The sequence below is a fragment of the Maniola hyperantus genome, chromosome 11, assembly GCF_902806685.2.
Source record: "Maniola hyperantus chromosome 11, iAphHyp1.2, whole genome shotgun sequence".
In the NCBI taxonomy this organism is placed as follows: Eukaryota; Metazoa; Arthropoda; class Insecta; order Lepidoptera; family Nymphalidae; genus Maniola; species Maniola hyperantus.
The window spans coordinates 7437609-7465561 of record NC_048546.1 but is presented as its reverse complement, the minus strand read 5'-3'; the positions used below and the strand labels follow the sequence as shown (position 1 = coordinate 7465561).

The 27953-nt window shown below is 36.1% G+C and overlaps 5 protein-coding genes across 10 annotated transcripts; 2 read left to right on the top strand and 3 right to left on the bottom strand.

The window, feature by feature from the left end:
* Positions 1-67: 67 nt before the first annotated feature.
* Positions 68-2656, bottom strand: Rab4 (RAS oncogene family member Rab4). Of its 2 annotated transcripts, XM_034973450.2 has the most exons (4): positions 2201-2656; positions 2033-2113; positions 1605-1937; positions 68-1168 (listed from the first exon to the last, which is right to left on the bottom strand). In XM_034973450.2, the coding sequence occupies exons 1-4, from the start codon at positions 2214-2216 to the stop codon at positions 954-956; spliced, it is 645 nt and encodes a 214-aa protein (XP_034829341.1). In that variant the 5' UTR covers positions 2217-2656; the 3' UTR covers positions 68-953. The 2 variants fall into 2 exon arrangements, with proteins under 2 accessions (XP_034829341.1, XP_034829340.1); XM_034973449.2 differs by lacking the exon at positions 2201-2656 and having other exon boundaries at positions 2033-2132.
* Positions 2657-4423: 1767 nt separating this feature from the next.
* Positions 4424-7701, top strand: LOC117986588 (ATP synthase subunit s, mitochondrial). Of its 4 annotated transcripts, XM_069501662.1 has the most exons (5): positions 4424-4513; positions 4663-4704; positions 4803-5094; positions 7235-7498; positions 7572-7701. In XM_069501662.1, the coding sequence occupies exons 2-5, from the start codon at positions 4684-4686 to the stop codon at positions 7595-7597; spliced, it is 603 nt and encodes a 200-aa protein (XP_069357763.1). In that variant the 5' UTR covers positions 4424-4513; positions 4663-4683; the 3' UTR covers positions 7598-7701. The 4 variants fall into 4 exon arrangements, with proteins under 4 accessions (XP_069357763.1, XP_069357765.1, XP_034829342.1 ...); XM_069501664.1 differs by lacking the exon at positions 4663-4704 and having other exon boundaries at positions 4433-4513; XM_034973451.2 differs by lacking the exon at positions 4424-4513 and having other exon boundaries at positions 4520-4704.
* Dhod (dihydroorotate dehydrogenase 2) lies at positions 7659-11221 on the bottom strand. The gene is made up of 5 exons (XM_034973443.2): positions 10842-11221; positions 10252-10461; positions 9634-10028; positions 8709-9046; positions 7659-7926 (listed from the first exon to the last, which is right to left on the bottom strand). Exons 1-5 carry the CDS (start codon positions 10863-10865, stop codon positions 7715-7717), a joined length of 1179 nt encoding a protein of 392 aa, XP_034829334.1. The 5' UTR covers positions 10866-11221; the 3' UTR covers positions 7659-7714.
* Positions 11222-12418: 1197 nt separating this feature from the next.
* Positions 12419-15345, top strand: LOC117986582 (BRISC complex subunit FAM175B-like). Its single transcript, XM_034973442.2, has 3 exons — positions 12419-12685; positions 12761-13750; positions 13943-15345. Exons 1-3 carry the CDS (start codon positions 12602-12604, stop codon positions 14051-14053), a joined length of 1185 nt encoding a protein of 394 aa, XP_034829333.1. The 5' UTR covers positions 12419-12601; the 3' UTR covers positions 14054-15345.
* HPS1 (Hermansky-Pudlak syndrome 1 protein) lies at positions 15338-25137 on the bottom strand. 2 transcript variants are annotated; one of them, XM_069501656.1, is made up of 11 exons: positions 24855-25137; positions 24057-24203; positions 23392-23504; positions 22576-22797; positions 22044-22168; positions 20895-21030; positions 20438-20561; positions 19566-19846; positions 18450-18741; positions 17371-17570; positions 15338-16885 (listed from the first exon to the last, which is right to left on the bottom strand). In XM_069501656.1, the coding sequence occupies exons 1-11, from the start codon at positions 24948-24950 to the stop codon at positions 16708-16710; spliced, it is 1914 nt and encodes a 637-aa protein (XP_069357757.1). In that variant the 5' UTR covers positions 24951-25137; the 3' UTR covers positions 15338-16707. The 2 variants fall into 2 exon arrangements, with proteins under 2 accessions (XP_069357757.1, XP_069357756.1); XM_069501655.1 differs by having other exon boundaries at positions 18450-18781; positions 19567-19846.
* Between the last annotated feature and the right edge of the window lie 2816 nt (positions 25138-27953).

The window sequence follows — 27953 nt, the reverse complement described above, 5'->3', positions numbered from 1 at the left end:
TTTACCTAAATCTTCATAATCATAAAATTATAATTATTTATGTCAGGCATTTTGTAGAGGAACTAAATTAATTGAAATGATTTTGTTTTCTTTATTGTCACAAATACATTGACAGTATATTCACATTAATGAAATAGGAATACATCCACTTAAGGTATAAGTAATAACAATCATTGAGAAGAAAACAGTTTTCACTCTACAAGTGCAAGTTTGAAGTTTGGTATAAAACTAGATATCAAGTGCTAAGCTCACATATGACAGTAGATTGTGATTATTTACTATATTTTCTACTCAAAAGCCAACTAATATTACGTAATAGTTGAGGATTCTTTTAATGAATCAAGCAGAGAACACTGGCTACTATTATGTAAACTGTTGAGTGTTGACACAGTTTAAATTGAATTATTTATCAAGAAGGTTTTGAAAACCCCTCCTGAATCCTAGTGAAAAAATATACATTATGTATGTTGTTACACTTTCATCAAAATATTAGTTTTTAAAGTTTAGTCATTTTTATCTAGGCTTATTAATAAAATTCATAGTTTGAAGTCACAAACATTTCTTAGAATTTGCTTTATCAAAATATAATTTAAATATTCAATTAATAACATAAAGAGCTGTAAAGAGAAGGCGACTAGTATTCTCATTTTATATTCACAGATCATACCTATGTAATATGTTTACAAAATCAAATTATTATTTTAACAATTTGAAACAACCTGGTAATGAGATACAACATTACTTCAAAAGTAAATTGAAACAGAAACACTGAGATTCAGTTCTCAGAATTCTATTGAGAATATTATTGAATTTATAACTCAATAACTAGAATCTTAGTTTACTTATAATCTAATAGCTATGTCATGTAAAACATCACATTTAAATAGTCATAATAATATGTAGCTCAATCAAATAAATATCCATTGAAACTATTGGTAAATTGTATACTAACTTTAGACGTGGCAAGCACAATCAGACGGTGTTCTTGCAGGTTTCTTTGGTGCAGTCAGCCTCTTTGAAGTTGCTGTGCCATACTGAATGCCAGAACCTATTCTTTCAGGGTCCAATTCTCCAGTTTCTATTTTTGCAAGAATTGTTTTAGAACACTTCAAGAAGGCTTCTTCCACATTCTCTCCAGTTTTAGCACTGGTTTCAAGGAACATTATTTCTGTAAATTGAAAAAATAAATATACTTTTTACTTTCATAGGAGGAAGGGCCTCAAAACAGAAATCGAAAGATTTTTATTAAAATAAAACTTCTCACATGCTTTTGAATCGTCAACTGAGTCTACTACTGGTTGGAATGCCATTCCTATCAGCAAAAAACTCAGTGGTTACTCTTTTCAAATATTCCATTTACAATATTATGCAATGTTAAGTAGTTGCAGTCCCGTTTTTCCCATCCCCTACTACTGGAGTGAGCTGCAATCTATGGCCTTTTATCCCTTAGATAATAATCTTTGATTATGTAACACCCTTTTTACAGGAGCAAACTGAACTTTACTTAATGATTTTAATAAAGACTTTCTTATTTATTAATACTTTTTTATTTACAGTTAAGTAAATCCACATAATGCCAAAAATGAAAGATTCAGGAAATTTACCATTGTCTTGGGCAAATTGACTAGCTTCTGTAAATGTTACTTCCCTGGATTCCTCCAAGTCTTTTTTGTTGCCCACAAGTAGTATGACAATATTAGGACTGGCTAATGTGCGAGCATCTCTCAACCAATTAGCAAGGGCATTAAAAGAATCACGTGATGTGACATCGTACACTAGCAGGGCTCCAGCTGCACCTCTGTAATATGAGCGTGTCACAGACCGAAACCGTTCCTGTCCCGCTGTATCCCATATTTGTAACTTTGTAGATTTCCCTCCAATATTTACTATTTTAGAACCAAACTCGACCCCAATAGTGTGGCATCTGTCTTCTTTAACTAAAATAAAAAGAATTTATTTGTAATGGCGATAGACAAATAGCTATATACGATAAATACCTACACAGATAAATCAAATTGTACTGTTTACTCACATTTGTTTCCTATAAAATTATTCAGTAAACTTGACTTTCCTGTGCCAGCACTTCCTATCACTAAGAATTTAAACAAATATTCTGGAATAAAATGGCTCATATTAGTATATTATTAAACTCAATATTAAACATAAACAAACTATACTCGCAAGTCGCAGCAATATTTACCGTATGATTCGGACATCGCTAGCAATCTCTGAAATGTCTGGTTTTTAGTAAATTTTACTGTTAAATTTATTAGCAGGCAAGGTATGCTCAAATATGGAATAATTGGAAATTAGTTCAACGATTTTAGTTTGAATATTTTTTGCAGTCCTTTTCCTGTGGTCCTTTTCTGTTTTATTTTCCTGCTATTTTTCCTTGGTAGCTATTTACTATTTATAATAATTATTTATCCTACTATTTTCTAAACAATATTCAAAATCAAATGACAAATGACATTTGACAAAAAATAAAATTGTTTGCTTGGAAAGTTGGAATCTGCTTGGAACTCAGAACAAGGACTATTGGAACTGTGAGATGGAATTTGGATCTTGGACATATCTTGGATGAATAAAGGCTCCCCCACACAGGCGCGTTATTATAGGTCGATAATGAGGCCGATTCTCTTGTACACAATCTCTAAACTAAACTAAATTAACGGGTCTAAATCTAGTGCCATCCTTTTCCGCAAGCAACATTATGAAAGGGATAGCAATAGATTTAGACGTGCCATTTTAGTTTAGTTTAGAGATTGTGTACAATGGAATTAGCCACAATGTGGCTAATTCCGTTGTACACAATCTCTAAACTAAACTAAAATGGCACGTCTAAATCTATTGCTATCCCTTTCATAATGTTGCTTGCGGAAAAGAATAGCACTAAATTTAGACCTGTTAATTTAGTTTAGTTTAGAGATTGTTAACAAGAGAATCGGCCCCAATATCGCATGCGTTATTGCGATATCTGTTTTCAGTGCGAAGGCAACAACATCTACACTTGTGATTCGCAGTTGTCGCGGGCTTTAGCGCCGCGAGTGTACACATTATGAATTCTATCTCTATGGCTTGGATGCTTGGATCATAGGTGTATAGCACGTGTATATAATAGCATTATAGCACGGTAATCATTCATCCAAGAATAGCACCCATACTCTATACAGCTCTTAACTTATCACAGAGGTTTGTTTGTTGGGCACAGGTGACAACTGTGTCCATCAAAAAAGCGACAGATCTGTGAAAAAAGCTTAACTATGACAAAGACAAAAAAATATGTTTTTGTCTTTATCACTTTTTAGAGCTTTTCTTAAATATCTACTTTCTTTAATACATCTTGCCATCGACATAGGAGGTAAGAGGTAATAATCAAGTAGTACATAAAAATTCTTTGCATCTTGCAGGCTTGATCTAACAAGATATTTGACAATACTACGTTCTGTCGGTGCACGGGTCGGTGGTAGAGGTGGTAGTGTAGATAGAATAATAGGTAAAAGTAAATACTGTGTAACCGCGTATGAGATAGCGATAGCACGACATAACGATGAATAGCACGACAATTATTACCATTGTTTCGTAGTCAATATTTGTGTTAAACGATCAACAATATTTGTATTAAACGTTTTTTATGTGAAAACAAGTAAATAACTAATGAGAAATATAATTACCCCACGAATTCTCAAAGTTTGTTTTGCAACTTTTTGTATGTATTCTTGAAATAAACCAGTTACACGATAAGGGACAAAAAAATAGGTTAGCTGCGTCTCTGTTTATCACATTAGTAACTTTATCTGTGCTCTCTTTTTAGTGCAAATGAGAAAGCAAACGTTCCTGCATCTACCTTTATTACTCTATCTACCTTGTGACCTTGATTCTTAATCTGAGACCTGTCGAAGATGGTCTGTGCCATAGAGATATTCATCCAAGGCAGTGTTTCCATGTACACGGTAATTACCGTAGATGCACCGTAATTCAGCCCTAATCTACCGTCAAGGTAATATGGCCATTACCTTGACCGTGTCACCGTAATACAAAATCACGTTAAAATTCATAATATACTGCGTAATACGAGTACGAATCTCAGTCACCTAAGCATATTTCGTAATGGCAACATTTCTCTTGCTCTCGGTTTAAGCATCAAATCTCAGCAATCTATTTTCGTCCATATTCAAGCAATTAGGAAGGAGTAAAATGTAAAACTAATGAGATTTAACAAATATGAATAAATCCGTATATGAAAAAGATATTGCTATGCTAGGAGAGTCAGATTCAGAATAATATTAATAGTTGATTAAAAAGCAAATTCGTGAAGTTTTTTCTTTTAAAAATGACACGGTAATTTACACGGTATTCTTTTAGCTAATCCACCGTAATTTAATCTAGAAACACCGTAATTTTAACCCTTGAACACGGTAATTCTCGATTTACATATGGAAACACTGATCCAAGGTCTGTGCGTTTGTTGGTTGAAGAGTTTGAAGTTTTTTCCATTTTTTCATAATAATAGGTAGGTATTTAGTCAGAGATATGAGATTTTTGAACAAAAATAGGTTTTGAATTAAAAATAGAATTGATTGGACAGCTCAGTTGTAGGTATTTCGTATTATAAATATCTTATTATATCAAGCTGATAATATCTTGTTGCTAAAACCGTAGGTTAAAACCAAAATTGCAATCATGTTTGGCTTGCAACGAAAAGTAAGTAGAATTCAATGAAATGGTTATACTAGTATATAATCAGTCAGTGTACGATACCTATTTTCTGTAATTTCTGAATTAGTTCATATTATTTCTAGGTATTTTTCAAGGTCCAGAATTTGTCATTACCTAAGACTCAACCAGTTAGGTTTTTTTGGGAGTATGTGAATATGATGTTTAACAAGCCAGATCCAGAACGTATTAAATCGCTCGGCCCTGATCGAGCTTGTGCTGAATGGGTGCTTCGTAATGGTGGAAAAGTGGTATGGGCGAATGGAAAAAAACTTGATGATTATAATTTACTTCCACCAGAATCACAGACTGTGCCAAAAATTGTTGAGATTGATGGGACTGATTCATCAATATCACACTATGGATTTTCTCATTTAAGTATGAAAATATTAAATTACTCTAAAGCATAAGCCTAGTAATTTTTTTGTTGTTGTGCCTGTCACTTGTTTTCTATGATATCATGATCATATTTTAATTTGTGAACACAAAAGATACAACTGCAATCTTTATGGCAGCCATAAAGATTGCAGGACAATCAGAACAGGTAAGAGCAGGCAAAATTTTCCCAGACCTATATTGTTTGCGACAGGTTGACATCACAATCAGGGTATGAGGCGAGTCATGTAGCGAGTAAGCCCCACACACTGCACACGCTGTCATACTTTTATTATTGCACAAGCCCATATCAATTGCGTTTATCAATTTTGTTGTTGCTTGTAGTTTTGTGTATTGAAAAATAAAACGTGCCTGTTCGTCACATGTAAAAATAATATAACCAATAATCCATTCTCAAGCATGTGAAGTGTGAACTAGCCTGAGGGTGGGTCCGGGTAAATGCCTGGTATGATTAATAATTATTTAAAGTCCATTTCACAAAGTATTTGTTTCTGTAAGTTCATTTGATTTTGATTGTGATGAAAAATATACTTACTTTTTAAAAAGGTGGTAATAATTTTACTATCTTTTTTTTGCATTGACTCCTCACTAGAAAACTGCCATCTAAACCTGTTGCATACAATAGAGAGAGAGCCGGTGTGCGTGCCAGACCTTCATTATTTTATAAAAGCTCATCTGAGACTACGAAGACTACAAGACTTTAAAGTTTAAGGGCATCATGGCTTAGTTACATTTATTTATTATACTAAGCGTTAGTATGATGCCAAGTGTCTGGCAATGCATGACGTGATTTTTTCAAATACTATTCCCAAGAAAAAAAATTAGACTATAGGTACTTTGATTAGGATTTTTTACAGCTTCGTTTCCTGTTATCTCCCAAAACCAGCATGATCCAAAATTCCAAACTTCATAGACTCTGATCGTTCCTCCCTGTTTTGGGGAGAATGTGCAGAGAAACTAAGCTTTTATAAATTAACGAAGGTCTGGCACATACATGCTGGCTCAGCTCACAATACTTAAAGCTTGAAAGGCTACTTGACTCATATCTAATGTCGTCCAATAAATGATTATTTATTATAGTATTTTGCTTAAGACAACGAAATATATCAATAACAATTATTAAAAACGCAGGATGGATATATAAATCCAATTTAACAAAATACAATTTTTATTTTTATTTGAAACGCAGAAAACGCTGTCAGCCATGATGTGACGTCATTAAAATATGTAAACAAAGAAATGTCATTCCTATGTCACGCGGGGACTAACGTAGTATCCATATATATAAAATTTAGAGTCCTGACTAACTTATATATCAACGCACAGCCTAAACATCTAAACAGCTGGTCCTAGATACATGAAATTTGGTGAGTGTGTTCTTTGTAGGTAAAGAGAAGGTGTCCACTAGGAAAGGATTTTTTGAAATTCCACCCCTGAGTGGGTTAAATGGAGGTTTGAAATTTATGAAGTCCACGCGGGCGAAGTCACGAGCATAAGCTAGTTTTTATATATTTCTAAAAACTCATAGTAAACGTAAAAAAATATCGTTTTCTCTTTATAAATTGAATAAGTTATTAAGTAAGACTTACAACAAAGTGATCTTTGCAAAAATAAATTTGGGTTGAAGTCGTTAGTCATATAGGATCCCTTTAAGCAAGTCTTTGCGTGTTACGTATATTTATTTCACTGGGCACTCTAATCCACAACTTTCCTGTGGTCTTTATCGATGCGGTTTTTACATTCTCGGATGATACAATAACGATAATTACTATATTTTTCATGTAAACTAGTATAGAAGTCATGTTTATTAAACTTTGGGAGGTCATGCTGTTGTTTACAAATGCATGACGTCAGAGCACAGATAATCTATCGGCCAAACATGGCCGACAGTGTTTTCACCTGTCTAAGAAAAATATTTTTTTAAATTAAAGTTTTACGGTTTTTAGGGCGCAAAAAAATATAGTGTTAATTTTTTTGATATAATAGGACAAATATTAACCATTTAAGACCAACTTAAAAAAAGTGTCAAGTAGCCTATTGCTGTCAAACAAGCAGGTGATTTTGCACCAATCTAAATTTTTTTTTAAATGTATAATTCAATGCCATAAAATATTTCTTTTAGGTGGCTGCACTAAGTTGGAAAGAATAATTCTCCATAATAACAAATACATTGATGACAGAGCAATGAAAGGACTTTCATATGGACTTGCTACATTATCACATGTCCAAGTTTCAGAATGTGTAAATGTCAAAGATCAAGGCCTTAAGGAAATCAAGGTGTTAAAAAACCTACAGATGTTAATTGTCTTCAGTTTGTCAAGTGTATCAGATCTAGAAGGATGCAAGCAATATCTACAATCACAACTGCCAAAATGCAAAATACTCGGTAACACTTAAGATGACAGCTGATTTCATCAAGGGATCTTTCTTGAATATTTAATATTGTATTTCTTTTTCAGGGAAAGAAGATAAAATAATTAACTGAAACCTTCATATTGTGTGTGCTTACATTAAATTACCTATATACAAAATTAACAAAACAAATATGAATATTATTTATATACCATGTAATAAAATTATTTTGGCGAATTAACATTGTGAATCATTTCAATCCTTTACCAACAGCTTCACTGACATTACCATATCCATCTTTTATTAACAATTCAGTAAGTTCAGTCTTTATCTTGGTAACAACTGGAGGGCCATGATAAATGAGGGCTGTGTATATCTGTACTGCACTGGCACCAGCTAATATTTTGTCATATGCATCCTGGCCAGAAAACACACCACCAACACCAATTATAGGAATGTTGCCTAAAACAAAATTGAATGTTTAATTTACTTACTTTTAGAAGGCAAGCATTGCAATTTTATATTAAGACGCGCGACTTCGCCCGCGTGGATTTACGTTTTTTAAAATCTCGTGGGAACTCTTTAACTTTCCGGGATGAAAAGTAACCAATGTCCTCCCCCGGGATATAAGCTAACTCTGTACCAAATTTCGTCAAAATCGGTTGAACGGTTGGGCCGTGAAAAGCTAGCAGACAGACACACTTTAGCATTTATAATATTAGTATGGATTACAAAATCTAAAGCATCCAGCCAAAACAATATTCAAGCTTACACTGATCACAAAACAAGAAGTCCAATCTGAAGATGCAACATAGCAGCTTGACTAGGTCGTCAACCAACAATTTACATAAATAAACACACCAGCCCGGTTGAGATCTGTTTTTGTACAATGCACCATGTGCCTTAACCTCATAGATTGAACTACTTGTTTTGCATGCACTTTATATCTTTCTATGGATTATCCTGTTATTTGTGAATTGATTTCTTAAATCATCCATACAAATATTATAAATGCGAAAGTGTCTGTCTGGCTGTCTGCTAGCTTTTCGCGGCCCAGCAGTTCAATCTATTTCGATGAAATTTGGTACAGAGATAGCTTACATCCCGGGGAAGGACATAGGCTACTTTTGATCCCTGAAAATCAAAGAGTTACCACGGGATTTTAAAAAACTTAAATTCACACGGACGGAGTCGCGGGCATCATCTAGTAGGTAATACATATCATATATTATATCAAAACATACCCTTTGTTAATTTGTACACTATTCTTATCATGTCTGTAGATTTTTTAGCTAAGGGTTTTCCACTAAGGCCCCCAACTTCACTAGCATATACTTTGTTTATAAGTGAAGGCCTTTCTATTGTTGTGTTAGCAATAATAAGACCATCAACTTTGGTATCTTTTTTCATGATTACTGCTACAATGTCTTTAATCTCTTCAAGACTTAAATCTGGTGCAAGTTTCAGTAGAAGGGGTGGTCTAGTCTCAGTTTGTAATGAGTTTAACGTTTTGTTGACTGCAGCCAAAAGTTTCTGTAACTCTTCTTTGTTTTGCAATGATCTTAACCCAGGTGTGTTGGGACTGAAATAACAATAAAATACAATGTGTTATCATAAAAGTCATAATAATTTACAATAAAAAAAATAAAAAAAAATAGTAACAGCCTGCAGCCGGTTAGCGCGAGTCTGTGCGCGTGTGCGGGGCGTTCCCTCCCCGATTGCCATCTCTATCTGTTGCATACTATAAATGTCACTATCAGTTGCACTGGTTAAAAAACACACATTGAAAATTTTGTCATCATCTCTGAAGGAAGACCACAGTGGTCTAAACATACTAAAGCCATCCCAAAGCAGCAATAGCCACAGGGATGCAGGTTCAATCCCTGCCAGTTCTAAAATTTTTTATGTTTTCATAGTTTATTCTAAAATTTATCATTATAAATTATTATGTTATCCTAATCCTAATAATATTATAATTAATGTGAAAGTGTGATGTGATGTGATGTGGACGGATTTGGCTGAAATTTGGAATAGAGATAGATTATACCCTGGATTGACATATAGGCAACTTCTTATCCCAGAAAATCAAAGAGTTCCCGCGGTATTTTGAAAAAGGTAAATTCACGCGGACGAAGTCGCAGGCATCAGCTAGTAATTAATAAACAATACCTGCTAATATTTATCACAAAATAGTCGGCTACGTCATAAAATGTATTAATGCCTGAAATGTAATCTTGAGTAGCATCAATGGAGTTTTTGTTTTTGCCCAAGTTTATTCCTAACAGTCCATTTTGCAGCAAAGCCTTGTCTAAGTTTTTAACTTTTTGGAATACACCATTGTGTCCTTCACTGTTAAAGCCATATCTATTAATGACAGCATTGTCCTCTGGTAATCTAAATACTCGTGGTTTTGGATTGCCAGGCTGTGGTTCCGGTGTAATAGAACCTATTTCTACTATTGAAAACCCTAAGCATCTTAAGCCTGTGACAGCATCACCATGTTTGTCAAAGCCCGCTGCTATCCCGATTGGGTTACTAAGCTCATATTTGAGGAATTTGGTTTTCTGGAAATGGAGAATGTGTTTTAATTATGCCTTGATGTAACTAGGACAGTAAAATATAGTAGGAATATGGAACATAGTAATATACTTTAAAGAAAATAATAAGCAATGCTATGGATATTAAAAGCTGGACAGTTATCATCAAGAGTTGGTTTTATTCAGGCCAAAACTGGATCTAATATTTAGAATCTTCTAAAAAGTATTCAATAAGAAAGAATCAACTCACTAATACATTTGGATCCTGAAAACTTTCTTGTGGAAAAATACCGTATTTAATAGCTGAAACACCTATTTTATGAGCCCATTCAGGATCCAGAAGTTGGCTAAGCGGTCGTAAGAAAGTATCATAATAACCATTAAAATCCTTTTTAAAATATATTAGCTGGTACGAGAGGGTTCCTCCCAATGTTAGATAACACAAAGATTTGATCTTTTTCTAAAAAAAACAATGATTCAAATAAACAAGATCTCTGATACCCTTGTAGTTAAGACATTTGCCTCCTGTTCGTGAGGTACCTATAACTTTTCTGAGTTATACTGTGCATTTTAAGCAATTAAATATCACTCGCTTTAACGGTAAATGAAAACATCGTGAGGAAACCTGCAAGCCTGAGAGTTCTCCATAATATTCTCAAAGGTGTGTGAAGTCTGCCAATCCGCACTTAGCCACCGTAGCGGACTATGACCTAAACCCTTCTCATTCTGAGATCTGTGTTCAGACATCAGTAGTAGGCTAGCGATGGGTTAATGTGATCAACGTACGAGAAAGAACCTAAATAATCTAAACGGTAGGTATTTAAAGAGTTGAACACAAACCAAATTGTTCGGCTTTGCACTCATTACGATATTTTTATAACTTAAATCTTTTAATTAGAACTTAACGACTTTATGACACGCAACAGCAATGTAAAATTATAGTAGATTGAATAAATTTAAATATTATGTTCTATTATAAATTGTAAAATAATATTGTTCAAAACATTATTGTTTGACATTTTTAATAGGCTAGTTCACACTCTTTTTAAGTAGGTCTTAAATGGTTAATTTGTCCTATTCGATCAAAAAAAATAACACTATCTTTTATTGCGCCCTAAAAACCGTAAAACTTTAATTCAAAAATATATTTTTCTTAGACAGGTGAACCGTGAAAACACCACACTGTCGGCCATGTTTGGCCGATAGATTATCTGTGCTCTGACGTCATGCATTTGTAAACAACAGCATAACCTCCCAAAGTTTAATAAACATGACTTCTATACTAGTTTACATGAAAAATATAGTAATTATCGTTACTGTATCATCCGAGAATGTAAAAACGCATCGATAAAGAACACAGGAAAGTTGTGGATTAGAGTGCTCAGTGAAATAAATATACTTAAAGGGATCCTATATCATTATCGACTGCAATCCAAATTTATTTTTGCAAAGATCACTTTGTTGTAAGTCTTACTTAATAACATATTCAATTTATAAAGAGAAAACGATACTTTTTTACGTTTACTGTAGAGTTTTTCGAAATACATAAAAACTAGCTTATGCACGTAACTTCGCCCGCGTGGACTTTATAAATTTCAAACCCCCATTTAACCCACTCAGGGGTGGAATTTCAAAAAATCCTTTCCTAGTGGATACCTTCTCTTTACCTACAAAGAACACACCCACCAAATTTCATGTATCTAGGACCAGATTAGATGTTTAGGCTGTGCGTTAATATAAGTTAGTCAGTCAGGACTTTAAATTTTATTTATATGGATACTACGTTAGTCCACGCGTGACATAGGGATGACATTTCTTTGTTTACATATTGAATGACGTCACATCATGGCTGACAGCGTTTTCTGCGTTTCAAATAAAAATAAAAACTGTATTTTTTTAAATTGGATTTATATATCCATCCTGCGTTTTTAATAATTGTTATTGATATATTTCGGTGTCTTAAGCAAAATACTATAATAAATAATCATTAATTATTGGACGAAATTAGATATGAGTCAAGTAGCCTATTATAATCACTTGTTTATCTAGAGCCACAGTTTATAGCTCTGGCTCTGTGTTTAATTTTATAGTTTGGTATGGTACTCTTTGTTTTATAGGTTATTTATTCGTGGTTATATTTTATAGCAAGATGAGCAACAGAGTCATGCGTCAAGGCTCTTTTGGCGCGTGGCGAAAATCGAAACTAACCACAACTAACGCTTTGTTCTTGTTTTAATATTCTAAGCATATTCTAAGCCCATGTTTTAGTCAAAGAAAATAATTTTTGTTGTGATGTGAGTTATTATTCAGTGGTTGCTGATCTGTGTTATTTCAGTCATCCATTTCATACAAAAAATCTGTGCATTTTGACCACAGACTAGCAATTTGACCTTTTTCGTCGGTGAATTTGACTTTTTATTTCAGGTCGGTGAATTTGACGTTGATGGCTGTTTACTAATTAGGTACTTATCTTGTGCTGCTGACTCGATATTAGGATAAATTCATTAATACTCGGTGAAATAGTGTAAAATCTGTTTATTAATATGTTTATAATTCAGTTATTTAATTAGGACGAATAAATGATTGAATAGTAATATCTAATGGCCTACACAGAGAAGGTGTCCCTCAATGGCACCGCACTCTCGTTTTTACTATACGAATGTATGAATTCTGTTAATAGTCAGGTATGTATGCCTTATTTTAAGTTATAATGCCGTTTTTAAACACTGGAATAATATTGCGAAATATTTTTATTGTAGGAGGGTTTCCTTATCGGCGATGTAACTTCACAAATTACTAACCATATATCGGACTCCCAAAATGATAGCGCCCGGCTGGACACCCAGATTGTGATAAGAACTGTGTTACCAATGCCTTCAGTGTCGTTATTTTACTTACCCACGGGAACAATAAAGGAAGATTTGTTATCAGAACTACTCTCAAGTGCTGCAACTGAAGTGGTGGGCTGGTATAAATATAGGAAAAATAGCAGCATAAAACCCACCTTCCGGGACAAATTAATATCTAAAGGATTACAAAAGTACTTCGAAAAATATCATGGGAGAAAAACTTTTGTCTCGTGTAACTTATCAAGTAAAACCTCTTCTGCCAGCTCAACACATACTCTGATATATAGATTTGGTAAAATAAACTGCCTCGACATGTATGAGTATGTGGAGGATGTAACAGCAAATTTGGGTGAAAAACTGACTGGATATAAAAAGGCAAACAGAGTATCACCACATTGCATATTTAACAAAATTGTCAAAGAGAGTAATGTTCAAACTAATAACACAGATGAAGCAATATTGAAGATCCAGGAGGCAGTAGATGTGAGACTTATAAAAGAAGCTAAAATAGCAGCTAAAAATGAGTGTTCAATTAGGGAACTAGAAGCAGAAATCAAATTAATGAGTACTATTTTGGCCAACAATCAAGCGGTGGACCTGGAAACTGCATATAAAAAAATAGTTGAAGAAAAATATATTAACCGAGAAGTAGAGATGGCCCAGGCATGCATAGATGCATTGAAGGCCCCTACCACAGTGGACATACTGAGCGTACCTAATATTTTTATTAATAGCATTAATAACAGTTTATCTGACAGTCAGAGTTCTACCCAGGTTAAAGAGAATGATGTCAAAGAGAGAACTCCCAGCCCTGTACCGATGACTCCAAGTTGTATGAAATCACCAACATTAAATTATGCTGCAGTGCTCAAAAAAAATTCAGATGCAGCTTCAACAAGTGTTAGTTTTTTTAATACATATATTTCATTTTGGTAACTAGGAATAGTAAGAAATGAATGAAAAATAAGTTCCTAATTCTTATTTTATTCAGTACTAAATTTTTTTTACAAAAATAATAAATGACAAAAATATATTTTGTAATATGTATGCTTTATGTACTTTATCAGACTTTCAATTTTTTTTTTTTTACAGAAAACCAATTTCAGTGAAGATTTAATTACTTTTGATGTGGAAGAGAATCATCACAAGCCTATCCTCATCAATGATAATAAGACTACTGGTGGTAGCTCCCCGGAATATTGAAAGTGCCTTAACTATGTATAAAAATGTAATTAAGTTACCATAAACAAAACATACCAACATGTTAACTATCAAGTTTGTTATTCTTGCTCTTAAATAGCCATGGTCTAATATTATTATTTCCTTGATGTTAAGGGTTTTTTCGTTATATTTTATACTAGATGATACCTGAAACTTTCTCAGTTGGGATTTAGGTTTTTAAAAATCCCTTGGGAACTCTAATTTTCTGGGATAAAAAGTAGTCGTATCAATTTCCAAGACTACTTTCATACTGGATATCATATCAATCAGTTTATCGGACGAGCCTTTGAGAATCCTGTGGGAACCCTTTGATTTTCTGGGATAAAGAGTAGCCTATGGCCATCTCCTCAATGTAAGTGAACTCTACCATCAAAATTGGTTAAATTGTTGGACCGTGAAAAGCTAGCAGACAGACAGACACATGGATTGCTATAATAATTATTATATGATTGTTGTTCTTCTTTTCTTCTCTATGGCTCTTTGTACTGCAGTTTTGTAGTCCGCAATAATTCCGCCAATAATATTTTTTAGTTTGATGTTACCTTTGACATGGAGTTATAGTTTTACTTCTTAATTCTTACTGTGGTGTTCTATAATTTACAGATACTGCTTTCATGTTTGTCAAATATTTTGATTTTACTAGTATGTACGAAACTTATTGACTATTATCATAAAATATATATCAGAATATCATTACAAGATCTTGTAAATAAATTCTTATAATAAAATGTTATGCAAACTTGTAGGAAGTATTTTTGTAACAAATAACATCACTGATAGTTAATTATTATCCTCTATCTGATTCTGCTGTATCTAAATCTGATTCTGAAATAATAATTTACCTACTGTTGCTAAAAATCATAATTTTTGTATTTCAATTTCTTGAAAATGTTTAACTTCGGTAACGATAAACCTAGCAGCTAATCGAACTAACCCGATCATTACTAGAAAAGTCAAGCCTGCGTGGAATGGCGTAAGAATAGGTATAATAGAGATGTATAATACATAATACCTACTGTCAAGTCACGAGTGTCGAAAAGCGAAAGAGGCAATGTAGGTAGAGGTACCTATGTTTTTGTAAAAATAAAAACTAGTCTACATACTTGACGTCAAGCCGCTTGAACGTGTCGGAAGCTCTTGACTATGATTTCATAAGATACTTACCAAGATTTTATGTTAATTCATAACCCTGTAAATTCTGTAACATTTGTTTTACACCCTGCTCATTTTTTTGTCTACTAAAATATTGAAATAAAACCAAATAAAGATTGTAATTTTTTTTTAATTTTTGTACATCTACATGTATTAATAGTACCTACTTACCTATACTAATAATATAATAAAAACTAAATGGCACATTTATATAATTTAATTATATTTTCTATTGAAGTAAAATAAGTTTCAGAAAGATGTCAAACAGCCCCCTATTTAGTCCATCTGCCGCAGGGTGAGTAAAGTTATATTGGAACATCGATATAAATGACAAGATATGCCCAAACGAACAAAATTTTTTACGGTTGGAACCAAATAAATTAGCGCCACCTCTTAGATATTAATGAACGACCCGTTTGAAATCCAGGCGTCACTGAGGTTGCATTGGAGCTACAAAATTATTTTGACTGCCAGACAGATTGGTTGGTTGCAAGCTCATCAGGTCATAATTTATTGTCAAGGTGGCTGTCAACTTTCGTAGGTATCTCACAATTATAAAGTTGAGGTGGCAGTGAATATTGGGAGTGGCTGCCTCAATTTTATCTTTGTATTCAAATTTAAAATGATATATTGTTAATTGCATAATAATAAAAGAAAAATATAATACTAACTATATCCATACAAATATCATAAACACGAAAGTGTGTCTGTCTGCTAGCTTTTCACGGCCCAATAGTTTTAACTGATTTTGATGAAATTTGGTAGAGTTAGCCTACATCCCGGGGAAGGACATAGGTTACTTTTATCCAGGAAAATTAAAGAGTTTCCACGGGATTTGAAAAAACTAAATCAATGCGGGCGAAGTTGCGGGCTCATCTAGTTTATAATATTTTTTTATATACTACGTACCTACTTAGTGTTTACCTACACTTGAGTAGATACATACTATTTGAAATTTCGGCACGGAAGGGTAGAGGAGCCTCGCGGTTAAAGGTCGCGATACCCAGAGAGACGCGAGGTTCGAATCATGCCGGTTGCGTAATTTTTGATAAGTACCTATTTAAAAAACATTTAATGATAATAATTATGACTAGATTAAAACTACCAATTACAATAATTCTCAAATAATACACATTTTTCCTGGCCCACAATAAACCTATATCTCCATTTACAATAATTACTGGTGACCTATCTAATTTTGAGATTGCAATAAACAAAATAAAACTAGTGGGGGTCCAAGGTAGTATGGAATGCTTTAAGCATACACAGCCATCAAAATAAGGAAACAAGCTTCTAAGAAATGGGAGCTAGAGCATATTACTATAACAGAGGAATTTCGTCAGGGTAACAGTTTTGTCATCCTTAGACAACAATAATTTCACATAAGGAGATTAATCCTTAGGCCCTCAACACATTGAGCGTCGAGCGACCCGGCCGCATGCACACTAGCTCCTCACGCTGACGCCCTGCTGTCTGCCACTCGTCTACAACAGGTCTGCGGCGACGGCGGGGTTCTCGCCGGTGAGCTCGAGGACGGAGTGCGCGAGGCGGCGCGCCTGCTGCACGGCCGTGGCGGCGGGCAGCAGACCCAGGTGGATGCACACCAGCTCCTTCACGCTCACGCCCTGGCTGTCCCCGGGGAACGCCAGCTCTACCAGCTGCCTATCAACAAAACATTCTATCAGCAAGCCATCTTCTAAAGATATAATAAGTATCCTCACTGATTCACTGCCGCATTTTGGCACCGTTGATTACTAAGAAATTGTCAACAAAAATTTTAGTTTTCTTTCACTGCATCGCATCGAATTTCAAAAAATCTGGCCTTATTCCTTGTGTACGTTAGTTCTGCTTTCTAGGTCCAAGCTAGGCGTCTATGAGTCAGCGAGTTAGTGACTATAATGATACCTTCATTTTCAAATAAAACCTACATGATGATGGATACGTCGTGACGTGTCCGGCTTCACGATGCGACGGAAGGCGATCGAAGTTATATTTTTTATAGAAACTTGGCACTCTTTCGATATTTGTCATAATCTGGCGAGCTCTCATTGATCGATCGTCAAGCTCTGCACGTTGAGAGTTGAGGCACACCGCAACACAGTAGTTAGTCAAGTTGTTTAGTGTAGTGCCTCTGACCCACAAGTTACCTGTGGTGCACGCCGAGCAAGTCCGCGGGTGGCGGAAGCGCGCGCACGGCGGCGGGGTGCGGAGGCGCGGCGGGGCGCGCGGGCACGCCGCGCCGCTCGAACCAGCGCACGGCGCACACGTGCAGCGCGCCACGCCGCCACACCGCCGCGCCGTATCCCTCGCGCAGCGCGCGCATCGCCGTGCACAGCGTGCTGCGGACCTGCACATTCACTATTGGTATGATGCCTATGTCCAAAATAAATTATTTCTTAGGAATTATTAAATAGAGGCACTTCTAAAATTCGTAAAATCCACATCCGCTGTTTTAAAAGTGCTACACATTTTAAAATATCGATTTAACTAAAAAATTACGTCAAATGTTTATGACGTCACATCTACATAATGTAATTATGTAGATGTGATTATGTAATTCATACAAGCTAGTGCGACAAGGCTCTTTTGGCGCGTGGCGAAAATGGAACTAACGTTGCCGTCAAGTGTCCGCTTTGTTCTTGTTTGAATAGTCTAAGCTAAGCCTTTGTTTTCCAACAGTGCCTCCCTGTCAATGTCACTGACACGTCAATGTCATTCAAGTGTCAAAAGAGCCTGTAAAAGAAAATCTGTAAAAGTTTATGTAGAACAGAATATGCATTTTCTACAAGCCTGCAGAGCGCTTCTGGTTAATACGGATTTAGGGAGGTAACCGCCTCCGTCCCGCCAGTGACAGCCACGCTAAGCGAGTATCTCACCGTGCGCGGGGTCAGCATGTCGACGCAGTGCGCCATATCGGCCGCGAGGTAGCGTGTCGCGCCGCGGTCGATGTACACGAGACCGGGGAACTCGTCCGCATAGTTGTGCAGAGTCAGGGAACTACCCGCCTCAGTCCCGCCAGTAACAGCCACGTTAAACGAGTATCTCACCGTGCGCGGGTCAGCATGTCGACGCAGTCCGCCATGTCGGGCGCGAGGCAGCGTGCCGCGCCGCGGTCGATGTACACGAAGTGCACGAGGCCGGGGAACTCTTCCGCATAGTTGTGCAGAGTCAGGGAACTACCCGCCTCCGTCCCGCCAGTAACAGCCACGTTAAACGAGTATCTCACCGTGCGCGGGGTCAGCATGTCGACGCAGTCCGCCATGTCGGGCGCGAGGCAGCGTGCCGCGCCGCGGTCGATGTACACGAAGTGCACGAGGCCGGGGAACTCTTCCGCATAGTTGTGCAGAGTCAGGGAACTACCCGCCTCCGTCCCGCCAGTAACAGCCACGTTAAACGAGTATCTCACCGTGCGCGGGGTCAGCATGTCGACGCAGTCCGCCATGTCGGGCGCGAGGCAGCGTGCCGCGCCGCGGTCGATGTACACGAAGTGCACGAGGCCGGGGAACTCTTCCACATACTTGTGCAGAGTCAGGGAACTACCCGCCTCCGTCCCGCCAGTAACAGCCACGTTAAGCGAAATCGATCATTGCGACACGACATGAATGTGATATCAAATGTGCGTTTTAACCGCAGACAGAGAAAGTAATACACAAAATCACAATAACTCGAAAAAATCTAAAGTCTAAAGGTTCTAACGTAAAAATACGATATGGCCATAAGGAAGGCTTTCTCTTACACCTGTCCAATCCAACGGTTTAAAGAATTAAAAATATAATGTTTTCGTGATACTCAAGTCTATTACCTTCTCCTCGTTTTGAACAGTGCATGATGGCACCATTAAAATGAAAAGTTAAGCTATCATGCATGTTAGAGTTTCTTAATCCCATGCACCCTAAAAAATGGAAGTAAATGCGTGAGCGACATTAACCCAAAATTAAACTTTGACGATAACTTGATGAGGCTATATTGCAACTTTTCAACATGCTGTAGATAATTACGTCGTCAGTAGCCCATCGCAGCGCAGACACGTGCTCAAGCCACAAACACATAATAAATAAAAATAAATAATGGTTTATTCGCTGGAATGTGGTTTGAGTTTGTTTGTGCAAATTGTTAATGAATCTTAGCTGGATAGTACGGCTATCCTATGCCCTATGCAAAACCATAAAATTATACGGTATCGGTTTCTCCCAAACATCAAAATGACAAAGCAATGCCACAGAGATAAAAACAAGCTTTATTTTTTATTTTCACGCTAAGCTAAGCAATCGAAGGACCAGTACAATTAACACGCAAATTGCAGGCGTTAAAAAGAAATAAACCAGTTTTATGAAAAGGATATGATTCCAAACTGAAGTATCGCTGAGCTTTAACGCGTAGGAATTCAAGATAGGGGCTTAAAAGACCCCTGAGCTCCTTCACAGGATGTTCCAACTTCAAGCTAGGTATATCCGGTTTGAGGTATTCTATGACGGCTTCGAGCGCCGTGTGCAGGGCTGTGGCGGTGGTTTCCGGAGTGAGCGGAGTGGTCGTTGTACATGATTTCCGCAATTCCAACATGCAACTAGTGAGGCGGGCACATAGTGTGGAGGGTGCCTTATTTTTGCGAAGTGCTTCTGTTGTCTGAAATACAGGGGGATATTTAAAGCAACCCATGTGGCACATATTAATTAAGAATTATCTTTAATTTTATTTGATAAAAATTTAGAAGGTAAGGAAAGTGAAGATTAATATTTAACACTTTTACAAAAAACCTATTTATGACAAAACATTTTTGTTTTTCAAGCGTATTAATAATCATTTGAGGTAGGTATATATACTTAATCTATATTCAAATGACGGCATTAGTACCACCCGACAATATAAAACGCATGTTTGCGACTACAACGTGTTACTTCAAAAACTTGATTATTATGAAAAAAAGATTTGCAATGAGTAATGACTGTAAGTTAGTTTCTAAAGAATTTAGAAGGAAGGTGTGTTCTGTGGGATTAACTGTCCACTACCCCAGCACCACAGAGATCGTTTATTTCTAACTTGATTTTCACTTTGACTTCATCCATGTGGATTTAGGTTTTTAAAAATCCCGTGGGAACTCTTTGATTTTCCGGGACCAAAAGTACCCTATGTCCTTCCCTGGAATGCAAGCTATCTTTATACTTTTCGTCAAAATATCGTCTTCTCCTTTTTGAAATAACTAGCAGAATCTGTTACCTTTTTCAGTGTTGCTTCCAAAGAGTCCAGTGTGTTTGGTAACACATCCAAATTCCTTTGCAAAAGAAGCCGTCGCAAGTTCGATAAAATCTGACTAGACATATGCACTGCAATGCCAACTTCCCTGAAATATCATAGTTTATGTACCAGGTACCTATTTATAGCTATGCTTGCTAATATAAAAGAGAATTTCTGACCGCTGACTAGTGACTGATCTATCAACGCACAGCTCAAACCACTGGACGGATCGGGCTGAAATTTTACACATATAGCTATTATGACGTAGGCATCCGCTGAGAAAGGATTTTTAGAAATTCTAACCCTAAAAGAGTAAAATAGGGGCACGAAATTTGTGTATTCCACGCGGACGAAGTCGCGGGAATAATCTAGTAGGTAATAAATAAGTCCAATTGTAAGAAGCGTCGCGCGTCGGAGTAGAAGTTTACTAGAGGTTTACCTCGAGTCCATATCAACGAGCACGGCGAATACGATCCGCGGCGCGATTTCCGCCACGTGCAGGGAGTGCGGCGCGCACGGGCTGACCGCGCCGCCGCCGCACAGGTGCACTATGGCGCTGTTCTCCTGCGACAGCCCTGCAATATACTCCCATTTAGTGCCACACCCACTAGCGCAGCACGGCCCATGCTGCAGGCAGCACGCGGTTTTTATAAGGCACGTCAGGACGCAGCAAAAAAAGTCATATCATAATGTAAATAACAGGAACGTAGTACGATTGATACGCAGCACTGCATGATATGATTTGGTAAATTATGTTGACTGACAATAGAAATGTTGACAAATATTCAAACTTTCAAAGCAACTCTTTATCAAATGTCAAAACGCGCGGCTAGCATGGGAACTTGTATGAACGTTGGCGGAATTATTGCGGACTACAAAACCGCAGTGCGATAATAAACATTTGCGGTGCTTTTTGTAATCCATACTATTATAAATGCGAATGTGTGTCTGTTTGTCTGCTAGCTTTTCACGGCCCATCTGTTTTAACTATTTTTTGTACGAAATTTGGGACAGAGATAGCTTGTAAGTTGTACCCACAGACACAGACCACCACCTATAGACGCCTAATAGCCAGACACTTCCGATCGCCAAGCTTAGGCAGTTGCTTAGCATAAAGTCGGCCCTCGCCCGTTCGGTACCCTCATTCCGCACATTGTCTTAATTCCCATTCTCCCCTGTCTCCCACCAACATTTTACGATTTTGTTTGCATACAAAACCTTGTATTCTTGAGGTTGAATTCTCTGTGCTAAAGGATAGTACCTAATTAAAAATAAATTAAAGTTCTTTTCTTTAATTTTTTTTTATTAAAAACCCTCTCCCACATCAATTTTTTTGCTACAGAGTTAGCTTGCATCTTGGAGCCGTACGGGCATAGGCTATATTTTATCCTGGAAAATCAAACAGTTCCCACAGAGAAGTTGTGAGCATAATCTAGTTTAATATAGAACTTAAAATGCTTATGCAACTTAAAACAGTTAAAACTAACGGAAAACGTAGATTTTACGTATTTCGGAAGACTTTCTATTTAAATAATCACAGAGATTTATTTTTTACGCAAGTGACATCCCTATTTTGTGTGATACTTACAAGGTAGATGAGCATTTTCAGTCGTAGTGTACGTTGCCCGCAACTCTTTCCAATACTCCTGAGCGGCGATACACTGCACGCTGAGCAATATCAAATCTGGTGGCATGAGGTCTTCACATCCGCGGCTAGAAATAAATCCATACTGATATCTATACTATCCATACTTCCATACTAATATTATAAATGCGAAAGTCTGTCTATCTGCTAGCCTTTCACGGCCTATCCGTTCAACCGATTTTGACGAAATTTGGTACAGAGATAGCTTGCATTCCGGGGAAAGATATAGGCTACTTTTATCCCGGAAAATCAAAGAGTTCCCACAGGATTTTTAAAAACCTAAATCCACGCGGACGAAGGCGCGGGCATCATTTAGTTATATATAAACATTTGTTTGTCTGTCTGTTCAAAACAGTCCGCATCGTTTAGTTATACAAAAATTAAGAACCAATGATCCAACAAACAAACAGAACGTTAAAATTATAATAAAATCTTAACAAATTCGAAGTTGTGTAGAAAATAATTTACTACAGACCTGGAATATAAAGCCAGCATCTTGTCCCCCACAAACAGTAGCATGTGGTAGTGTTGGTGCGGAGAGCACTTTATGTCCTTTGAGACTGTTCTCAGAGCATTCAACGCTGCTGCAGTGGCTCCACTCTCTCCTATCACCCCACTGGCGCCTGGGATTGAATCACCTTTATCTCGACTCTCTAGCAGCACTGACAACCATTCTTGATATGTTGAAGAATGTAATCTGAAAAGAAAAAAACACTATTAACTAGAACCTAAGTATTACTAGGCTACTCACTTGGTCACTTGGTGACGAGGTTGGGACGTGACGAGAGAGAGAGAGGGAGAGAGTTGCGCGAAAGAAAGAGTGTTGAATAAATTTAGGCTGCAGCGCTGTGCAAGCTTAATTGCACCATAATGAGTAGTAGTGAGTAATTTTTTAAATACATATCAAAAATTGCGAACCAGCATGAATCGAACCCGCGTCTCCCGGGATCGCGACCGAGCTTAGTGGTCTGTAGCTTAGTGGTCAGAGCGTCGGGCGCGATCCCAGGGGACGCGGGTTCGATTCCTGCCGGTTCGCAATTTTTGATATGTATTTAAAAATTATTTACAAATTTCCTTGAAGTGTAGGTAAAACACTATAAAAATTATAAAAATATAGTAGTGAGTAATTATTTAAATGTATAATGGATGTGCCTTCTGTCCTATAATTGAGTATTCTGGTTATTACTCTGTTTCAAGTCACTGAAAAGAAGCAGCAATTTGGGTAAATTGCTAGCAAATCGAGAAAACAAAAATCAAATGTAAGTAACATTGTCAATTCATAAAGACTTACAAATTGATGTTTTGACCACAAATATGCTGCACAAGGGTTTTACAATCCAGCAGCTCCCGATGAGCATCATCTACATCATCCTCACTGATGATCATGAACACATGGTCGAGCCACTGCAATACACAAACTGATTAGTTAATTTATATCAATAATGTCATGGTGGGTGTAGTGATGTTGCAAACTTTTTAATCGATCCTTTTTAAGCATAAAATTAAATAATGCTTAAAGCTAAAATTCAATGTTTAAAAGAAGCGTAATTTGTAAATTATTATTATTTATTGAATTTAAATAAAATAAGTAACAAAATTATTACACTGGAGTTATTAAAATATGGATGAGGATGTAGCTGCTTGAGTTATTTGTTTGGGTTATTGAGTTGAGTCATATTATGTTTATAGTTAAGGCTAATAACTGGCAGATGGCTCTTAAGATTAAACATTGAATGTAAATTTTTTAGAACACATCCACTCTGAATGTAAGTCCAAACATAAATGATGGTCTCCATTCGTTGTATTTATTGATAATTCATTTGCAATCATAATGATTGATATCACTGATGCGGTCCATGATCCAGCATGCAATGAAGGATTGTACGAGGTATAGTACTTATAATGATAACATAAATGCAGAACTTTACAAACAAAAGGTGTTAGGTGAATACATACCTCATCAAATACTATAGTAGTGTTATCTTTACATTGCATGGATGTGTATGTGTTGCTGAACTGGGCCGCCATGACCCTCTGGGATGTAATGATTGGTGACAGCAGCTGTGATACGTGATGACTGTCCGTAATATTGCCATCCTTTTCCTTATAAAAAAAATGTCTCAAATAATTTGTGAACCTTCATGAAAAGTTGGAACATAAATTAGAATGGATAGGTACTTAATAGGTATCATACAGATATGTCGGCAATTTTAAGGGGAGACTGGGACTCCGACTTTGCTTAGACTTAAGACAGTTAAAACGAGACAGATGTATATCTCTCACATAAATCTGTCTCATTTTAACTCAATCTTAAGTCTGAGCAAAGTCAAAGTGCACTCTATAGATATCAGCCTGAAAGCATTTAATAGAGAACTTGAGAACTTTGCTTGATAGAGGCATGGAATAGAACAAAAAATAAATAAGGGGGTAAGGTAAGAGTATCAAATACCCTACCCTTAGTAAAAATTCGAAAGTGTTTGTTGGTCGGTTTGTCATTCAATCACGCTGCAGCGGAGCAACAGATTGACCTGATTTTTACATGGATATAGTTGAAGACCTATAGAGTGGATATGCTTCTTTTATCCTGGAAAATCAAATAGTTCCCACGGCAAAATCTAAATCCACGCGGACAAAGTCGCAGGTATCAGCTAGTAATAATTGATATTTACAATTGATAAGTACCTACCTATTAAAAAATCCTCACCGGACTTGTAGTAAAGTAAATAGGTACTAAGGCTTTAGAGTGCGACTTACCTGACCATTAAATGTTTTCATCCGAAATAAAAAACTTTCATCCCATTTAGAAAATAATAAATCATTTACACTGTCAAATATCAAAACTGCTTTCATTTTCTAGGTTTTTATCTGAACTTAAGTGAAATGCCTAAAGGTTATTAAAGGTAATTTTACTTCCTTTCAAGAATAAAATGAATAATTTAATATTTTATTTATTTGCTTCTGAGCGTAGCGTACCAATCATACCAATCACAGAGTTCTTTTTACATATGGAACACATATGGAAAACCAATATTTACAAAGTAGGTAGGTACCTACTCTGCACACAACACCATAGATAACACACTATATACCAGAGACACTACCATATTAGTATATTATCTATGGACACTACACTCACCGAGATGTACCTACCTATACTATCTCTATGGATCTGTCAGCTTTATCCAGCATTCTTAGAAATTCTTTGGTACATAGATACAATATAGATTGATGCAACATAGCATGTGTATGTGGATTGTGGATTTTTTTTCTGGTCGGTGGATCACAGAGTACTTTGTAATATGCGGTGGATTTCACTTTTTCAGGTTTTCAGGCATCCCTTCATCCAAGTTTAGGTTTTCAGGCTTCAGCTCTCAGCTTTTTTTTCTGGTCAGTGGCTCTCAGACCTCAGTAGGCAGAGAAGAAATTGAATTTGATAGTCTGCTGATTTGTGATTTCAGTTTCTGTTGTGTTCAGTTTCATGTGGTGATAGGTGATAGTCCTGATACAAACTACGAAAAGTGCGATACGATTACGATTCATGAATGTGGTTGTCGCATTTGGTAAGTTGAATAAACTGTGAGGATTATTCCCAAAATGTTTCTAAAGATCTGTGATTATTTTGATAACTTAATTCAGAATTATTAGCTTAAGCTACGTAATTAATAGCTATATTGTGTTGTGCATTCAGCATCAAAATTAGTTTCGGCAGCGCATTGACAGCATGCATAATTATATTTTTAAATAAATTGAGGGATGATTTCTATTGTATCTACCCAGGATATCTAAAATAACAAAATGTAATTTTTATAGAAAAATAAACACTTATAAATGCCCTTTGAGGGTTCCATATCTCTACCAGAAAAAAAGGAATTCTTATTATAGGATCGCTTTGTTGTGTCTGTCTGTTTGTCGTGTCTCCATTCATTCTTACACACATGAACTAGTCTGAAAAGTATTAGAATATTGTTGTTCGTTACAGACGAACAAAATAGTTGTTCGTTCTAGAACAGAGCATTCTAGTACATATATTATGTCTGTAGTTAGCCATTGTGGCTAATTCCTTTGTACACAATCTCTAAACTAAACTAAAATATCAAGTCTAAATCTATTGCTATCTAGAGTTTGATTGTTTAGTATTCAATTAACAGCCATTCGTTTGCTTGGAGTGCACCACAATTCCTCTTAAAACAAATAGATGATATCAAATCATTATTCATTTGTTTGTTTCAGATCATTATTGTCATACTAGTGTAACAAGTTACAGTAAGATACTAAACTGTTTCGTTTTTACTTGCATAAATTAACTTTTCGGACAAAATTTTTGAAGCGGTTCAATATGGACGGCTGTACAAGTAAGGAATGTCAAAATCCAGACCCAATATTGTCCAAGAAATATTACCGTCGAGCTGAACATAGGTAAGAATTTTTTACTTCTCTCAAGGCTTAAAAATGTTCCAAAATTGAGATTTTAGATTAGGAGTCACAAGAAAAGATGCATACAATCTAACTACTGCTTAATAAGATTAAGTACTTAGTATGGATTCCATTTATATAAATGTGAAGCTTTTTCAGACTGTCTGCTAGCTTTTCACTGCCCATCCATTTAACTAATTTGGGCGAAATTCCGTACAGAGATAGTGTATATCCCATATTGTATATTTTTCCATTGTCACATTTCCCATGTATATTTTTGATACCGGACAAACAAAGAGTTCCTGGATTGGACTGGATGTTTAAAAACCTAAATCATGACAACCTTGTAGCAGGAGGGCATCATATAGTACTTTATAAATTCTTTTTTTAAATTATTTATTTAAAGTGACAATCTATGAATTAATAAATTAAATGTACAACAAAAATATAGGCAAGTACAATCTTAGCCTTCTTAGATCTCTTCCAGGCAATCAATGCAAATGGTGTTGAGGACAAAGCTATAGATATATAATCTATCTAAACTTGGTAGTTGGTACCTATCTGCAGATCTAATAGTCTTTATCTACCTACCTTAGTAATGTGTAATATGGGTCTCCCTACTAAGGTCTACTGTTCAGACCAAATTGCGACACCCAAACTGGGTATCTATAATCCTACCTTGTACATAGTTTATGGAATTGCAATAAATTGAAATTGATATTGAATGTTTTAGTGAATCCAAATCTATACTAATATTTTAAGAGAATCCACTAAGTTTAACCCATACCCCATAATGGATTACAATTCAAGTATTTCAAAGTCAAAGCCATTTATTCAAAACTAGCTGATGCCCGCGACTTCGTACGCATTTTTAAAAATCCTGTGGGAACTTCAATTTTCCGGGATAAAAGTAGCCTATGTCCTTCCCCGGGATGCAAGCTATCTCTGAACCAAGTTTCGTCAAAATCGGTTGAACGGTTGAGCCGTGAATAGCTAGCAGACAGACAGACAGACAGACACACACACTTTCGCATTTATAATATTAGTATGGATAGGTACTATTTTACATTTTTTGATTGTCAATTGTTGAATATGTAAAATAATTTATGTACATAATAGTGATAATCATAATTATTACTAATTACATAAACTTAAAACTAAAGCTACGAAGGTTCCAAACAGCCTGTCTGAGAAGAGCCCACAACAAGCTCAATCGAGTTTTGCTACAATATAATCAAGTCATTTTCCAGAATAGATAAGTTATTTTGTCAAGGTTAAATTTAAATAAGTGACAAAATTTACATTACGCTCATTATTCGATTAATACCTCGCGATAATGGCTATTATTTTAAAGAACATTTACATCAGAAATGAACTGTGACCCGTCAAAATGTTATCATTAGCAATAAGCACTTAACGATCATTTGTTTAGCTTGTTGT

Excerpts from the sequence above, each read along its gene's own strand:
- Dhod (XM_034973443.2), bottom strand. The coding sequence starts at position 10,865 with ATGAGTGCAAAGCCGAACAATTTG. Across the intron at positions 9,047-9,633 it reads TTTGTGATAAATATTAGCAG|TCCCAACACACCTGGGTTAA; the intron begins GTATTGTTTATT and ends TTGTTATTTCAG. Across the intron at positions 7,927-8,708 it reads AGTGTACAAATTAACAAAGG|GCAACATTCCTATAATTGGT; the intron begins GTATGTTTTGAT and ends ATTTTGTTTTAG.
- LOC117986582 (XM_034973442.2), top strand. The coding sequence starts at position 12,602 with ATGGCCTACACAGAGAAGGTGTCCCTCAATGGCACCGCACTCTCGTTT. Across the intron at positions 12,686-12,760 it reads TGAATTCTGTTAATAGTCAG|GAGGGTTTCCTTATCGGCGA; the intron begins GTATGTATGCCT and ends TTTTTATTGTAG. Across the intron at positions 13,751-13,942 it reads CAGATGCAGCTTCAACAAGT|AAAACCAATTTCAGTGAAGA; the intron begins GTTAGTTTTTTT and ends TTTTTTTTACAG.
- HPS1 (XM_069501655.1), bottom strand. The coding sequence starts at position 24,950 with ATGAAAGCAGTTTTGATATTTGACAGTGTAAATGATTTATTATTTTCT. Across the intron at positions 21,031-22,043 it reads TGAAAATGCTCATCTACCTT|GGCTGTCGCAGGAGAACAGC; the intron begins GTAAGTATCACA and ends AGTATATTGCAG. Across the intron at positions 19,847-20,437 it reads TGGAAGCAACACTGAAAAAG|ACAACAGAAGCACTTCGCAA; the intron begins GTAACAGATTCT and ends CCTGTATTTCAG.
- LOC117986588 (XM_069501662.1), top strand. The coding sequence starts at position 4,684 with ATGTTTGGCTTGCAACGAAAA. Across the intron at positions 5,095-7,234 it reads CTATGGATTTTCTCATTTAA|GTGGCTGCACTAAGTTGGAA; the intron begins GTATGAAAATAT and ends TATTTCTTTTAG. Across the intron at positions 7,499-7,571 it reads GCCAAAATGCAAAATACTCG|GGAAAGAAGATAAAATAATT; the intron begins GTAACACTTAAG and ends TTTCTTTTTCAG.
- Rab4 (XM_034973449.2), bottom strand. The coding sequence starts at position 2,132 with ATGAGCCATTTTATTCCAGAATATTTGTTTAAATTCTTAGTGATAGGA. Across the intron at positions 1,938-2,032 it reads TAATTTTATAGGAAACAAAT|TTAAAGAAGACAGATGCCAC; the intron begins GTGAGTAAACAG and ends TTTTTATTTTAG. Across the intron at positions 1,169-1,604 it reads TCAATTTGCCCAAGACAATG|AAATAATGTTCCTTGAAACC; the intron begins GTAAATTTCCTG and ends TTCAATTTACAG.